The sequence below is a fragment of the Aulostomus chinensis genome, chromosome 2 (genome assembly GCF_037954235.1).
Source record: "Aulostomus chinensis isolate RoL2024-O1b breed Wild chromosome 2, RoL_Achi_v1.0, whole genome shotgun sequence".
In the NCBI taxonomy this organism is placed as follows: domain Eukaryota; kingdom Metazoa; phylum Chordata; class Actinopteri; order Syngnathiformes; family Aulostomidae; genus Aulostomus; species Aulostomus chinensis.
In genome coordinates, this window is record NC_141321.1 from 25,294,662 (window position 1) to 25,312,321 (window position 17,660).

Here is a 17,660-nt window from a genome sequence, read left to right on the forward strand (position 1 = left end):
TATGGATCTTATGTCACCAAAGTTAAGTTCAGTTAAGATATCATACGATTGTTGTGTAAAAAGGACAGTAAGGGTAATGGTTGATATTTGATAAGTGTCTACAGTACCGTGGTGGAAAAATTTGATTTTCCTCTATCGTTTATTAATATTTTCCCTGTATATACTGTAATTTTAGAAGTGAAAGTGCAACATCAAATTACTATAATATGCTAAATATAACATCATTATGACTAACCTCTTCTCACCTTTTGTTCCACTGATAGGCCCAATGGAGGCATTACAGAGTACCTCCTTTATCACAACGACCAAATGGTCTACAGGGGGAAAGACAGACAACACAACATCACTGGTAAAGAGGAGAAAGAGAGAGAGAATGTGTTTATTGTATACATGCACGCGTGCCTGTGTGTGTGTGCCTCTGCATAACTGTGACTGTGAAAGGATGGGGCCTCAGTGTAAAATGAAGAGGGGAAGAGTGAAGAAAAGCAAAATGGAGTGGGGGATTAGCATTTGAAAGAGGGACGGGCTTCTCAGTCCTCACCAAGGGAATAGCACTTTAAAAGAGCACTAAACACACACACACGTAAATGAAGCAGCAGAGAAACAAAGAACACATAACAGTAGCACACATACATAAACACAATTTGCCTCAAAAGCCTTCAGGATGGAGACTGTAAGTAGGTACAGAACACGTGTCACACCGACACGCCTGGTACATAGAGCATCACTGTGTGTGTGTGTGTGCGCGTGTGTGTGTGTGCGGGGGGGGGGGGGGGGGGGTACTTTACCTGCTACACTAGCTCCGTCTTTGTTACCGGCAGCTGAGTCCTGGCCTTTTATTTTGAGATTTTTTTTTTTTGTCACAGTAGAATTCTCACTAGAAGTTATCAATACTTCTGTTTTTTCATCAGTGTTAGTCAAACAATATCAGCTTCACGGACTCCATTTTGATCAGTCTAACAATATCAGAGAAGGATACACATGTATTCTATTGATTTATTTTTATTAAAAAAATTCTATTTAAATTTTTTTTTTAAATCCATTTTCCATAAGAAAACGTGTCACTGCTGCTTCACATTGCCTCAGGAGCAAAGATAAATTTATTTCTCAACCCATTTTAAAAAAAGATTTGTTTTGTTTTTCGCATAATTCACAGAAGTTTATGCCAACTTGTTGTACCGTAGTTGCTGACAGAGCTGGAAAAAGTGTCAGCCATGAAAGAATAGACATCTGCTGTTGGGGCCCTTGGCAGGTGCACCCAGGTGTGGTGGTCAGTGTAGCAGCTTCAGTTGATTATAATGGAAGCTCTCTGTTATGACAGCTGTGTCACGCCATGCTTGAACCTGGTGTTTCCCAGCCTGAGACTGATATTAATAGATGCACACTGTGAGACATATTTAAGGCTTTGAAAGTGTTTTTGTGCCTGTCTGTCTCTCGACGTCTTAATGGTTTTTTTTTTATTGTTTGTTTCAGGTCTTGCTGTGTATTCCACTCATGTCTTGGTGTTGGGTGCATGCACATCCTTGGGATGCACTAACAGTTCACAAGTGACCATGCTGACCTCTCAGCTTCCTCCTGGGCCTCTTCAAGCACCAACTCTTACCCTGCTGGACTCACGGACCATTCTAGTGGAGTAAGCACCCGCACACATTTAAACACTCATGACTCCCACTCCCACCAGTCAGTCAGGTAAATGCATTGTGGAGGGACACACACACACACACACACACACACACACCCTTCACACCCTTTAGAGCATTGACTATGTATGTGGAACCGATGCTTGGCGATGTAATTGTGGGAAAAAAAAGGTTCACTAAATCATTAATTTACATCCTGCATTCACAGCATGTATGTGTGTCACTGTAGTTTTAGTAGGACATTAACAACTCAAAAATGATAGCGATAAAATGATTGGATGTCTGAGCAAATACAATCAGACACACTTGGCTGTGTTTTTCAGTTGGGGTGCATTTTTGAAGGGAATAGAGGGATGCTGTCAAGTGTTGCATCGCCCCAGTGAACCTTGATCTCAGCAGACAACTTCACATGTGACATAGAAAGTATGTCGAAGTCCTTGGTGCTCCACAGAGCGGGCAAGTGCGTACAGCACCGACGCGGACAGGTTGATATCCTGAATTGGCGAAGTACAGCAGGAAGAAAAACGGGTTTAAAGGGAAAATGAAATCGATTTTTTTAAAAGAAGAAAAAAGGCAGCATCCTACAGTTACTTTAACCGTACAGAATATTAGTATGCACATGACTTTTCACCTTTAGAGGGAAGTTACAGAAGAGGATGGATCTCTTCTACTCTTTTTCCATCTTGATCCTGTGTCTGTGTGTCTGTGTCTGTTTTTGTGTTTGTCTGTGTGTGTGTGTGTCTATTATGTGTTTGTCCTTAAGAGTCGATTTGTGTGAAACCCATTAGTGTCCTGACTGTCACTTACTGTGGGACTCACCACAGGAGGGCACAGTGCCATTCATAGTTGCACACGTGTGTGCTGGCACACACACACACACACACACACACACACACACACACACACACACACACACACACACACAATAAATAACAAATACAAACTAATTTTTTAATCCACAATACATGTGCTTTTGTTAGCATCTGCTTGCAAATTTTTATAACATACTGATAACATGTAATGTTTACTCTTTCCCAACATACTGACAAATTCCACAATAGATCTGAAATTGAACACACCCTTCAGTTAATCAGCCTGCATGAGAACATTTTATGAATATGGCCTATTAAACCCAGCCATGTTAACACTGGACACCACAAAAACCAACGCATGTGTGTAGTGTGTCATCCTTGAGAGTTCTGCTGTTTGCAGGACAAGGAAATGTACTGTATCGTACCTTGAGTATTTAAAATGTTTTCAGCTATAAATTCAGCAGGTGTGGGAAGGTTGCGTATTGCCTTGTTAGCACATTGGTAAAAGGCAGAGGTTGAGAGATCATACATGGTCAATATCTCACTACTGTGCCTGTGAGAAAAGCTGAGAAAGACGAAAGGAAGGAGAGGATCTGTGAGAAATGAGAAGACAGAGACAGGGAGAGGCCACCAGTAGAGGAAAAGATAAATTGTAAGCTTCAAGGGAAAGATTGAAGGGAAATATAAGGAATAAAAAAGAACAAGGAAGTGAGGGTGAGAGACTGTGAGAAAGGTTGAGGTAGGCTATAGGATGCGGACAAAGCAATATCAGCAGATTTATTCTTTGCCCTCACCTCACACTGCCTGACACAAATGCATTCATACACATGCAGCAGATACAGCTGCAGAAATACCCCCACACTGTCAGGCATGACTGTCAGAAATACACAGGAAACCTGGTGTCAGGACATTAAACATATACACTCAACGACCACTTCATTATCAATTGAAAAACTTGTGTGATCCAATACAACAGCTTTGCAGAGATAACTATGATCAGTTCTGACGACTGACACTGTCAGAGGGGTTTAAGTCAACTACACGCTTATTATTGAGGTTTTAGGCTGCAATGGAACTGAACTCCACTGGGTTGAGAGCTGTTCTTATTATTTTGGTCAGTCTAATTATAAGAGGAGGAGAACTATTCAAAAACAGAAGCATTGTAAGCTTCCTAAACACAAGCGTAGGTGAGTGTCCCGCTTAACAGTTTGGAATGAATCCTCTTTATTCAACTTTCGTTGAGTTTGTTTGAATGTATCGTTAGTAATTATTTAATGACATCAGTGGTGCTTTATGGAGTATAAAATGTAGTGACACCGGAAAGATTGGAGGGGGAGATGGTATACAAGTTGACCATTTTAATAGATTTTGGTGCAAATATGAAGCCCACAGCATCATGTGAGCATGTTTGAGGTTATTATGAACCAGTTAGTTTCATTTCTTAACGCACTTTTAGAACCAATGATTTTCCAAAACCATTAACACAGTGAATTATGATACAGATTATTACAATTCCCCTTTGATTTGGCTTCTCAAAAGTGGGCATATATCACACTGCTAATCGACAGCATATAAATCGTATATAAATGTGATAGATTAGCCACAGAAGCTAATTGTGTGCTAACACACACTCATCACTCATTCAAAAACTGGCTTTTAATGGGAAGAACCATGAAAGGAATCCATCACATTCTAAAATTGCCTCCCCCTGCTACCATGCCAAGGGGGTTGGGCTTTGGGATTTGCAAGAATTTCAGCACTACTGATGAGAAAAATGTTTTTCTCTTCCAGAGATGACTTCCTTGCCGTGTCTCAAAATGAATAAACTTCATCAGATACTTTGGAACTTGCACAAAGTGTAAAGTGTCTCCACATCCATCATTCTTAACACATTTATATCTCTGGCCAGTGCTGCTACAATGCTGTCCTGTGCAGGTTACAGTTTCATGAAGTAACTGTAGTCCTCATGAAATCATGAACTCTTGACATCATAACTCAAACATCTGTCCAACCATCCCAGCAAGGTAAAATAAAATAACATTCAAGCATGAGCTTTTTGGGGGTGAAAACATATTCAGCGTTCTTAGAAAGTCTTCAATCCATTGAAAGTTGTTCTGTAATGACAGTGAGATTGTTTACATGATTAAGCACAGTTCTGTGTCCTCTCAAAATCTGTCTTTTGATGAGGATGACTTTATTGTTATGAATACAGAAAGGAAAACACTATTTTACAAAGGGAGTAGAACAATTTGGGGCTGTATGTCGGAAACTTGAGTTTAGCGTTGTGTTTCTGTCCTCTGGCAGATAACACATCTGCAAGATACAACACTTATTTGGGGGTATTTACATGGACTTATTCAATTTCCGGAAGACTTCTTCCTGCTCTGTCTATACAATGACCTTAGAGAACATGGTTTTTGGCTCCAAAGTAAGTTTTGACATGGCTCAATAAACATGCAAACACACACACACACACACACACACACACACACACGCACACACACACGCACAGATTAGACAAGGGATGCCGAACAAAATTTAAATTTCATTCTCTTTTCCAGCATTCCTGGTCTTAATTGTAACTTTACAGTAAGGACATAAGTGTGTCTACTTGCTGAGGATCAAATATGAAATTTAATCTTCAATAAAATTTCTGTCTTACAAATAAGCAGTAAGTTGGTTAATGACAAATTCAATAAACATACTTATCTCAGATTTAATGGGGTAAAACTAAAGAACTATAAGTGGAAGAATGTACTTTGTTACTTTCCTTTTTGTGCTCTCCCTCCATCCCCAGGTGGTCCCGGCCTTCTCAGGTCAATGGTGTCTTAGAGTTCTATTCCATCTTCCTCTCACATGGCGGGTCAGAGCCTTTCTTGGCCTATAACAGCTCAGATCTTTTTGAAGACCACACTCTCCGCAACCTAACCCCTGGGACAGCCTACACCATCACACTGGCTGTGAGTCCTTCACTCATTTACCTGTTTTTGATTCACATCATCACTTTCATCCATACATTACTGTGTTTGTGTGCATGACAGGCTTGCACAGGAGGTGGGTGCACTTTAAGTGCCCCCGTCGAAGCTCAGACTGAAGAGAGCACCCCAGAGAACGTTCCTGCACCGACAGTCACTCCTTTGTCCCCCCATGCACTTAATGTCAGCTGGACACCTCCTGATACTCCAAATGGTGGGTAGACTCATATTTTCTTGCATACGTCCACTGATACGTAGCTCAGAAACAGCTAATGTGCGTTTTTCCTCTTTGGAATGAATTAGTGCAAACAGCTTTCATTTATCAATATGGAAAAATGTTGTTTGTTTTTAAATGAAATTATGTGAGATCCAGTACAGTGATTTGAAACTAGAATTAGAATATATATATAAAGGAAGAAGTATTTACAAGAATCTGGTGACAGGAGCTTGAGACAGTAGTTTGTCAGTGTTTGCAATAACCCAGTTTTGTTACAAAACTCACAGATATCAAGTCCTTTACACTGAACTGGTCTCCCAAACGTGTGACTGGAAAAAGAGCAGAGAAATGCTTTGTTAGGGAAGGGAATCAGATGAAATGAATGAAAAAAGGAAAACCATAAAAAAGTAAGAAAAACCCAAAAGAATAGAGACAGAGGATTGGGAGGGATGAAGATGGGGTAAGGGAACATATAATTTAAGAGAGAAGCTGACAGACACCTGGACTGGCAGGACGGTGCCTGACTGCGCTCCTTTAAGTGGATGAAAAGTGCTCCCTTTTGACTGAGGAAGAGAACTGCAGGCTGGAGGCACATCGACCCACAGTGGCTGCTTTCTCTCCCTCAGCTCTTGCTTTTATGTTATTTATTCGCATGTAATTAAAATGTGTAGAACAGAGCCGTGATCCTTTATCTGTTCTGGAAGTGAATTTGGAGATTTAGAGAGAAAAGATTTAAAGTGTCCTATGCAAAACAGGACAGATTTACTTGGAAGTGCGATGACAAAATGAAATGTTTTAGTGAGAAAGGTGAAAGTGATGCATCATCATCATCATCATCTTCACATCTGTAGTCCTGGAAATACATCATAAAATCAGATATTTGCCAATATTCTGAAACTCTTCGGCCACATCTTGCTTGCATATTATTTTACCAGTAAAAAAAAAAAAACATCGTCCGATTTTTTTTTTTTTCAACCTAGAATTTGAAATGTGGATGTATCATCAATCTGCAACTGTTGATGTTCACATGAACTTAGAAATCAAATAGAAATGTACAGGGAACAGACAGAAGTCGTGGTCGATATAAAATTGGGATCACAATGTTCATTATATCAAAGCATAAACAACTAACACAAGGCTATAAAACATAAAATGAGATATGATGTTTTTTGATAAAGTATCGTAATATAGCACAGTGTCAGATGTTGCTTTTGGAATGATCTCCTATCTTTTAACATTACAAAGTTTCCTAATACCAAGTGACTGAAATACATTAAGTCCCCGCTCTATATTATTTTCCACTGGTAATACTTCAAAGGAATTATCAAGGAGTGTATTAACAAGTGAAATCAAATGAATAGAGGGATGAAAACCATCTGAGGATTTCCCAGCCCATTTCACAGTCTTTTACATACAAATGCACTGCCACATATTATCAAATGTTATTGCCATGCTCGTTAAAGTATGTGTAATTCCATAATGCGAGTGTGTGTAATGTGAATCGTGTGTGTTTTACACTTAATGCCACATGAGTGCATTTCACACCATAAACCCTGTGATGTGTGTGCATATTACCCTGGATAAATTACTTAAAGCTTTTCTCATCTGATGACAGAAATTTATAACAAGGGAGACACTTAATCATGATTACCTGATTACCTCATGCTTAATAAGCTTTAATTTTAGCTTAAAAAGAAAGAGCGCAGTGCCTTTTTTTCATTTGCCTTTTCTTTCATAAATGGGCGGCAAAAATGACGATGATGATGGTGATGGGTTCCAGTGGAGTGAGATTCTTGTTATTTCCCCTCTCTCTCTCTCTCTCTCTCTCTCTCTTGCTCTCTCGCTCGCTCTCTCGCTCTTTCTCTCTCTCCCCCCTTCTCCCCAATTCCACAGGGATTTGTGGGGGATAATCCTCTCGGGGATTAGGTCGGGGCAACACGCAGACAAAGAGGGGAAATAAGCCTGTTATGCATTCGCTGCTTCATTTCCCAACCTGTCTTTATTACAACCTATACTGATATGGGCTTATTCACACACACAAGCACACAGACGTTCGCACACATAAGCATGCACACACACACACACACACACACATATACACACTCTCTCACATGCATGTGATTGGGCACATTAAGAGCTTCCCAGATGTAACTGCCGTCCACAGGGTTTTTGTGTCTTCATTTCCCTGATAGGTGTGTATATCTGTATTGGGCAATAATAAAACCCACACATGATTAAAGCAGAATAGACTCTTAGTTCTTAGCGCTGATCTTTTGAGCCCCCTGTATGCATTTTTATTAAGGAAAAGCACATTTGGCACTGTTTCATTTTTTATTAGGTGAATGTAATGTAATTATTGGGCCGGTCTATGTGTGTGGATATGTGTGGGTTCCTGTCTTCTTGAGCATGTGGAGTACTTATGTGTGTGTCTGTCGAATAGTTTGCATGTGGACACCTATTTGGACCCCATTTGTATGTGTGCATGTTCCCTCTTACACAAGAGTCCTTCTCCGGGCCTTCATCCCTGTAATTCCTTTGGTTACATTTCGTGTCAGTGCTGTGTTCATTTTTGGATCTGACGAGAACACGACGATAGGTCCGTTTTCATTTACATGTTGATCCAAGGACCCATGCTGCATCCTAAAGAGTGATTGATAATTGATTGCCAGTCCAGACATCTAGTGGCCAATATGAACACAGGGTGACCAGCATCTTCATCTTGAATGTTAGAGTTATGCATGAAAAGACAAAGTGTAACACAATTTCAAACCAATACACAGAAATGTGATTCATAAATGAATGGATTTGTTTTACCTCAGCTGTTGAATGAAGGCAATCTGCTACTTTCCTCGGTTCTCATTAATATCTCACATCTCATCTTTGGTGTGAAAGTCCACGTGGTTTTGGTGGTGAAAGGTCAAGGTCACTGTCCCCTCACATGTGCACGATATCTGTCCGATTCTCATATCTCAGGAAAGCCTTTAAGGAACTTCAAATGAACTGAAAAGATGTTGATCAAAGGTCAAGTTTTATGAATAATTAAAATTTTGTCCAGTTTATAAAAATATTTCTTTTATTTAGGCTAAAGACCAAATCAGACCAAATCCAGTGCTGCAGATTTGATTTGAAAGCAATGTTACATTGTAGCTGCAGGTGTTTTGGCCACCACAAAGCTTCATCCCAGAAGAGATGAACTTGAGTTCACTTTGAAAGACACACAACCTCACATCGTGCTGCAGCAGCCACAGATCACACCTGAAGATGCCTTCAACTGTTTCCCGAGTAACAGACAAACAGACTGATCACCGACATCTGGCAAGCAGTCCAGTGTGCACCACGAAAACTGTAGCCTTCCATTGGTTTGTGTTCATCTGTTTTCATTTCAAGAAGTGGAAATGCTGAGAATCAACATCCTCTCATTTGTTTTTAATAGCAGTTGGCGAACACTTCCCGCACTTATATCACACCCCCTGGCCTTGCCTGCACCCCCGCACAACTACAGCAGGGCCTGATTTGGTCTGAAACTGACCTTATTGTGACGAAATGTTTCCCTCTTGAATTAATATTTTTCTTCTGTTTCTTGTGCATGATCAAATCACTCGTTGTCTTGACAGGTGTCATCACCAGCTACGGTCTCTGGGTGGACGGCGTTCTTGTTTTAAACTCCAGTTCCTTCCAGAGGTTCTTTGTGGTGCAGGGACTTTCTCCGTGGAGCCGACATGTGCTCCGACTGCAGGCCTGTACTGCACGTGGCTGTGGCAAGGGACCGATGGTCAGTCAAGTGTTCACTGGTGTACACCCCCCCTCCTCAAACCCCCCAAAAAACACATACCATATGAGTCATTGCTGGGAAGTTTCTGCATGTTGTCTCTGTCTTCTCCGCTAGAACTAAAGCTGCAGCAGTAAAAGTCTATTAAATTGTGTACAATTTTCATATCACGACATTTGGTGCAAAAAAGAATACTTTTATCAGAATATTGCAGATTATTGTTGCATCTAACCAACACATAGAAGCATATAAACTTCACACCTTTATATACTCTGTGTGAATGTATGTGTGTGTCTACGTGTATGTGCATGCGTGCCACTGGGTGTCATAAAGGTGATCGATTCTCTCAGCTCAATAACGAGGGTTGGCGGAGCGACAGTGACATTTGGTAGGAAATGCCACTCCATGCTCAACGATGTCTCTGACAACAGGCCATATTTTGGGGCATTTTTCCAATATGGGAGCCATATTTAGTCAAACACCGCAAGAACAGCTGACACAGCTGAACAAGAGAAGAGGGAGAGCGCAGGGGCAGGATGAAGAGGAGAAAATGCGAAGAGATCAGGGAAGGAGGGAATGGAGAGTAAATGGTCAGAGCAAAACAAGAGATGAAGTGGTAAGAAAGGAAAGACAGGCACCAGAGGAAACAGTAGAAGGAGAGAGGAACGTGGAAACGAGACAGCAGACAAAAGCAGGATGATTGAAAGACAGAAGGAGAGGTGAGAGTGGGATGAGAAGAGAGGAGGACAAAATCAAAATGTGACAGGAAAGAAAAAAGATGAGCAAATAAAGACAGTATGACTAGATATTGAGATGTGTATCATTCTTGTTATGGTCAATGCCACAACTAATTCATGAGATAAAATATAGCATTGATTATCAAAAGGGGGTCGATTTTTATTACGTTTTTTTTTTTTTTAATTTTGATGGTCATTGGACATCAAGAAAACAATTTGTGAGTAGTTTTGTTTATGCGCACAAAAGCCCGCATATTCAGAAAATGTATCTGTTACACCAGTTTCTCAGTGTAACAAAGTAAATATAGAAAATATGCCACAGTGCTTGTGTTTCTGTTACATTCTAATGCATTAAGCATCACTTGCTTGTGTGTTTCCCTCCATGAAATCAGGTGGAGATGCACACATTGGAGATGGCCCCAGAAGGCCCAGTACTGCTGGAACTGACCAATCAGAGCTCTCGATCACTTCGAGCTCGCTGGACAGCCCCACCCAGACCAAATGGGAACTTGAGATACACTGTGTTCTACAAAAGCAAAGGTAACACATATAGATGCATTAATGCTGAAAACACAGACAGTAGTCAATCAGCAGGTTAATATGCTAGAATGACAAGTTTTTTTGAATCTTTGAGCTCACAAGTTTATTGATTGTTATGTGAATATGCATGTACATGTAAATGTACATGTGTAGACTGATTAATTATTATGTTTTAAATCAACTGTGTTTTTGAGTCGACAGTTGCCTCTGCTGCCTCCTGTAAGCGCACAACTGCTATTCTCACTACTTATATCAACACCGTTTTATGACGAATCCTTAAATAAGTGGAACAGGACAAATATTGCTGGAGATAAAAGTCCACATCTACACGCACACTCCTCATGTACACAGCAGAGTATTGTGAAAGTCAGGCATGAAGTAGTGGCCCGAAGCATAATCAAACCACAGTGGTGGAGAAAACAGAAGAAAAGCTTTTGTCAGTGACTCACAAGAGGAGACGATTCAGGAGTCCAGAGCAAAACACAAGTATGAAGGTTGAGGAGAGAACAAAGGCAACTTTTGGTAAAACAATGGTAGGGAGAGAGGGGAGATGAGAGACTCACATTTCCATAGATGTATTAGAAAAGATTGCAAACAAAACAAGACAATACATGACGAACAACAATACAGAGAAGGAGGCCAACAAAATAGAAAAGGACGAGTGGACATGGAAAGAAAAGGAGGAAGAAGAAAATTGAACAAGATGAGAACAGGGGAACCAGTGAGCACACTTGCGCACTGATCCTTTAACTTACACAGATTCATCAAGTCTCTCTCTCTCACACACACACACATGCACACACACAGACGGAGTCAGGCACTTTGATCTGCGCCTCACACAGGAACAGACAGATTAAAATGAGTGGAGAGAGGGATAGAAGAGGTGTACAAGAAAGAGAGAGATGGTGTCTCGCTCAAGTTACCCATAACCCCCTTGTTTCTTTGATACACACTGCCTTCATCAGTTCACACAGACCTGATATGTGTTTGTGCGTGTGTGTGTGTCCACCTAAATATATTGGATAGGCTTGCATTGTGGAATTTTCTGATCCCTTTGACTATCCTTGCATAACCTCTATATGGAAGCCTCTGTCTTTTGATCATTCTCAGTTAGTATTCCTCTTTCTTGAATTCTCTCTCATTCGCTTCTTTCCTGTTCCTGATGTATGTATCTTTTATTAATCACTTTTATACCATCGCACTGATAAACTGCAAATCTCAAATCTAATGAACTCCAGCATGCTGTGTTTTTAACCATGAAACTGACTGAAGGTTTATGTACCACTGTATTTATTCGTACTTATTAAAAAATACATTCTGGTGCAGAAAATGAAGCATCTTATTATGTTGAATAACAAAATGCCTGGGTCATGAAGATATTTCAAATTTTTTAACACCTCTATATAACCTCAGAAAATGTTTACCGGTAAGAAGCCTCCCTCATTTTTCCATAAATTGAGTCCCTGGGTCCAGAGGGATATTTGACCAGTTTGTAAAATTTTCCATCCATCCATCCATTTTCTACTGCTTATTCTGTTTATGGTCGTGGGGGGGGTGGAGCCTATCCCAGCAGCCTTCAGGCGAGAGGTGGGGTTCACCCTGGACAGGTCACCAGTCCATCGCAGGGCCAACACATATAGACAGACAACCATTCACACTCACAGTCACACCTACAGTCAATTTAGAGTATCAATCAGCCTCGTCCTCTCTTGATGTCTTTGGACTGTGGGAGGAAGCTGGAGTACCAGAGAGAACCCACACAGGAACAGGGAGAACATGCAGACTCACAGAAAAAGACAGGATTTGAACCCAGAACCTTTCTGCTGTGAGGCGACAGTGCTCTTGTAAAAAAAAAATTCAAATCAAATGTCCCTCAATGTTTCTTATTTCAAATGGATACCTATTTATGAAGATACATAATTATATACATACTACAACGATTACTACGACTACTAGATTAATTAAAACCTGTCCATTTCACTGTAGGGAAAAAAATTACTGGATTGGGTTCACCCTCAAATTATGATTGTCTTTTCCCTTCACCAGGATTTTCATGAAAATCTGGACAGACGCATCATTTCAGTAAACACTCCGGCCATCAGAGAAGCAGTCTAAGCTGTTATGAATTGGCTGGAAGGCATCGCTTAGAGGTTGCCATGGTGACGCGAACTGCTTTGTTTATTCTGAATGAGACAAGGATTTGAACGAGTCCTCTGAAACTCTGGTTTATTACTCAACGACTGTAGCTGTTGGAGTTTTCCTCCAGAAAATCCTGATTCCCCAACGCTAATCTTTGGGGCAGTTGCAGGTTATTCCTGTCGCATGGAAAGTCTAATTTGGGAGGATATTACTGTATGCAAGAAAGATGATGTATGGGGAGAATGACCAGACATAACATTAAGTGTTTCTTCTTCTAATCTTGACTCTAAAATTTCCGTCCTGTCACCGTAACAAAGGTAAAGCCTCATTTGTACATCTCCCCTGGATTTGGATCTTCCCAAAGTTCAAAGCTTTGTCCATGCTCCACCTCCCAACCACGTTTCATGCGAAAAAACAATCAAATGGAACTAAAAACACAATCGCCTTAATTTAGGTAATAAAATATGTACCGTTCACACTAAATGCCACTGAATGTGCTTTGATTTAAATCACACGTCTGCGTCTCTTCTGTGTTTGTGTCCTCTCTCAGGTGATGAAGTTGTATTGGATGGAGGTACTGCAGCTGGTAGCTGGTTTTCTGTGACGGACCTGCAGCCTTATACCAACTACAGCTTCTGGATCAGAGGTTGTAACACACAGGGGTGTGTGGAGAGCTGGCCACTCAACGTTACTACGTCCCCAGCAGGTACAGAGGCTAAGAACACATGATCCCTCTCACCGCTCTCATAATGCAGTTGAAGAGAAATGAAATAAAGCCTAACTGTGCAAGTGCATGAGAGATTTCTCAAGTAAGATTTCTGGAATCACTGGTGAGAACAACAGCAAGAAGAATGGCTGCTATTCGCTAATATCCATGACGAGAGTAGAACTTTCACTCCCTCTGGTGTGAATTGCTTTTGAACTCAAGTATCATTATTTGTCACTGGTTTCAACTCAAATACCGAATGTGTCATTGTTCATCCTCTTTCAACTGTCTTCATTTTACATGTGCAGGATAATAAAAGCATCCCTCCTCACATGGAACAATCACCAAAGCTTGACAGTCAAATCACCACAGATACAACAGGAGCTGCCTTTGTTGAAGAAAACTTTGTACGCTGTATGGCTACAGCTGCCATGATCATAATGTAGTTTTATTCTCTCTAAACAGTCAAAACTATTTATTTAAAGGGCTCTGATTGCAGACTTATTTCTAACTCTACAAACAAGACACAAGTATTTTCATCACATAACTCTCATGTCAATATAAAGCCTGAAATACAACTGGAAAGCTTCATTTTTTTTGATATTTTGCAAGAAGAAAAAGATCAGTCAGTGGCTGTGACACTTGCACACTCATCATAACAACCTCATCTGAACACATTTTTTCTCATTTACGAAGCATGCACGTGTGTGTGTGTGTGTGTGTGTGTGTGTGTGTGTGATTATGATTGCAAAGAGACTGATTGTGCATACTGATAAATGTCAAAGCTGATCAGTGTAGTCTGGAGATAATAGTAACCATGCAATCTCTCTCTCTCTCTCTCTCGCTCTCACCCATGCACACACACACACACTTGTACAGCCACTGTAGCTAATGTTAACAAAAGCATTTAATACACACACAAACACACCGCACCCATTTCCTGGTCCAAAACAACAAAAGATAGACTTTAGAAAGTTCTACTGTTCAAGTTCAAAACAAAGGCATAAGAAAGTATAAATTTTAAATACCAGACGTTTCCTCTCTTTCCATCTCTCTTTCTACCTCTGTGCCTCTGGCACCTCTTTAGACTTCTTTAAGGCAAACTGTCTTGATGCGTCCTTGTTCTATGAAAGAACAGAGGAAAGATAGCGGAGCAAGAGACAGAAGAGAAGAGGAGGAGGAGAGCAGAGAGAGAGAAGTGAACATAAAAGTGCATAGTTTAAAACGATTAGTGACACCTCTGATATTGTACCTGCTAACACAGCATGAGAGAGACACAAGCTCACCAGCAGTGTGTGTCTCTGTTATGTAGGTTGTGTGTGTGTGTGTGAAATAAATGCACTGAGATTTAAGGAATGACGGTTTTGCTGATTTATGTCTCACGTATTCAAGTCCGTCTGAATTTGAATTGCATTATTTGTACACTCTCTTTGAGAGAAAAAAATTCTGTAACTAAAAATACAAATATGTATTTGTTGGGTTTCATGATGATACACCATTTTTTTTGCAAGGCGTTTTGATGAAATACCATTAATTAACCATCCACATGGGTGGAACTCTAATTTATTGCAGCATGTTAAGTGGTTGCAGTTGCGTAATTTCTGGAAAAGTCTCAGCGGAGCATGCAGCATGGTTCTTACTCCTCACTCACTCTTTCTCAAATACTATGAATACACTGCCCAGGAGTTGTAGCTACAGTGAGAGTTGGTTTTACTTTGATGAAATGGCAGCAGCTTTCAATCAACATCACCCACCAGTTGGGTGGCGTACAATGGAGCATATCTGAGTTTTTTTTTATGAACAACACATTTAAAGATATGTTTACATTATTTTGCCTGCAAAAAGGAAGGAACCGACCCGATTTCCATATCCCTTTGAGGGCATTCACATTTTGATTTACTTTTTTAATTACCATGTAACATACGATGAACGGCCAAATCGATGTCTATGTTCTTACATGCAGTAGTTTTCAAAAGGGTTTAAACCACGCCCATAAACAAAATGACAAATCGACATTTAACAACAGTACATAAACACACACTGACACCTTGTATTCATGTTTGTGTTTGTAATGTAGTCGAGTGTGTATGTACTAAGATAATGAATGTTACCATGGGAGTAATGATTTGTATTTGTGAACCACCAACATTATTCTAAATGGATGTTTTAGAGCCGTGTGTGTGTGTGTGTGTGTGTTTCTAATAGCCACCCTTAGGGCATGAGATATCTTCAATCAGAGTCTCGTTGTAGTAGAGTAAGACCAGTGTGTTTGATTGAAGAGTCACTTTATACATCGAAGGGCCTACTCCTATTTCACGTTCTCATTTTCTCAGCTTTTATTCTGTCTTGCGTCACATCTTCTCCTTCTCCACGTGGTTTCTCTCAGAATCAAGGTTTTTTTTCTGACTTTCCAATACTAGCATTAGTCTGTGCGAAGGTTAAAGAGCAGGGTTTTAAAGGTCGGTCTGATTTCTCCCAATTTGGCATTAATGTCCACCGAAACTTCAGGTTGAATTGAAAAGATTTCAGCGGTCAAAGGTCAAGGTCACAGTGACGTACAACCACAATGCCACGTTTCTAATTGGCATACCGTTATTATCAACCACATGCCAGTGTGATTGGGAACTCCAAATGAATAAGAAGATTCTTTTTCATTTTTTATGTCCTCTTTCGTTCATCTTAACTCCCCACTTTCTGCCCTCCTATCTTTCCTCAATCATCTCTTCTTTTTATAGTGCAGTCTCACCAAAACCAAAGATCAGTGTGTTCTTTACGACTCCAGCTTAAAAACACATGTAGAAATATAAATATGAATCTGATACATGATTTTTATGTTTTCTTTATTGTCTCTCCTCACTCCATCCCTTTTCACCACCTCCATCCATCTCTTCCTTTCATTGTCTCTTCCTTCCATTACTCCACCTCTCATCATCGTGTCTCCGTAGCCCCAGATGGGTTGTCACCTCCTAGACTGATCCATGCAACCAGCACCAGTCTGTATATATCGTGGTCTGCCCCTGCCCAATCCAACGCCCCCGGTCCTCTTCACTACAGCCTGCAGTTGAGGACTTCACCACAGAGACAAGTGATAAGGTTAGTAAGAGCATCAAATACACAGGCAGATAAATGTGCCCACACTTGTTCACAGCACATACTGTACAAGTGATCTGAGATGGAGAAATGCGATAAACCAACACTCCGGGACACATCAGATATCTCATATTCTCAGTTACTTAAAAGATGTGAGCACACACACAAATGCATTCCCATATACATACGCAGGGGCACATTATACAGCAGGGCTGAATATGTCACATCAAAATGACAGACCATCAGAAAAACCAAGAGGGAATGAGCTGGTGAGACGGGGGGTAGAGCCAAAAAGACAAAAAAAAATCAAAGAGAGGGCAGGAGGAGAGAGAGAAAGGTAGAGAAAATGAGAGAATAAAAAGAGAGAGAGAGGGTGTGCATCTGATATGTATTCATTACATGCTTCCTGACAACAAATTGCAATTTAATCCAAGAAGAGGAGGCTCTCATTCTGTGGTAATAAATAAATGACTAGCTACATGTATTATATATCAGACAACCATGCCCTCCTCCTCTTCTGCTATGGAAATCTCATTGTTCCCTGATTTATTCATTCATTCATCCCTTCTATCCATCTGATGCTAAATGGTCAATGGTCCCTCATTTATGACAATATTCTTTTACTTTGTCCTAGATTCCCTTGTGTGATTATATGATATGGGATCAGGTATGACATGGGGATGTAATCAAAAGCAGTGAAAATATTGTACACATTGCCAAGATTGTCTCCATTTCTCCTGACACTTGTTTCCAGTGTCAAAATATTACACTTAAATAGATATTTAAAAGAGAACATGTATTCAGTTTGTGTGTTCTGGAAATAGAATTTAGTGTCTCATATGAATGTGGTCAAATGTTCAAATGGCAACTACAAAAAAACTGTCTAAAGGATTAATAAGTTAAAATCGTTTTTGGGTACAAAGATGGTTCGCCTTATTAAAGGAAAGAAAAACAATCACTTTGTTGGACATCATCTGTTTTCAATTAAAACATTTAGAAGACGTGTGATTCTAATACAGCACAGGTACCTGATGA

The 17,660-nt window shown here is 40.3% G+C and overlaps 1 protein-coding gene across 1 annotated transcript in view; it reads left to right on the forward strand.

The window, feature by feature from the left end:
* ush2a (Usher syndrome 2A (autosomal recessive, mild)) overlaps positions 1–17,660 on the forward strand; it is a 195,230-nt gene that overhangs the window by 88,898 nt on the left and 88,672 nt on the right. Inside the window, exons 42-49 of the mRNA XM_086187178.1 lie at positions 264–349; positions 1,474–1,633; positions 5,250–5,412; positions 5,494–5,641; positions 9,259–9,416; positions 10,543–10,690; positions 13,380–13,535; positions 16,481–16,628. Of these exons, the coding sequence (XP_086043304.1) occupies positions 264–349; positions 1,474–1,633; positions 5,250–5,412; positions 5,494–5,641; positions 9,259–9,416; positions 10,543–10,690; positions 13,380–13,535; positions 16,481–16,628 (1,167 nt within the window). The remainder of the gene's footprint in view (positions 1–263; positions 350–1,473; positions 1,634–5,249; positions 5,413–5,493; positions 5,642–9,258; positions 9,417–10,542; positions 10,691–13,379; positions 13,536–16,480; positions 16,629–17,660) is intronic.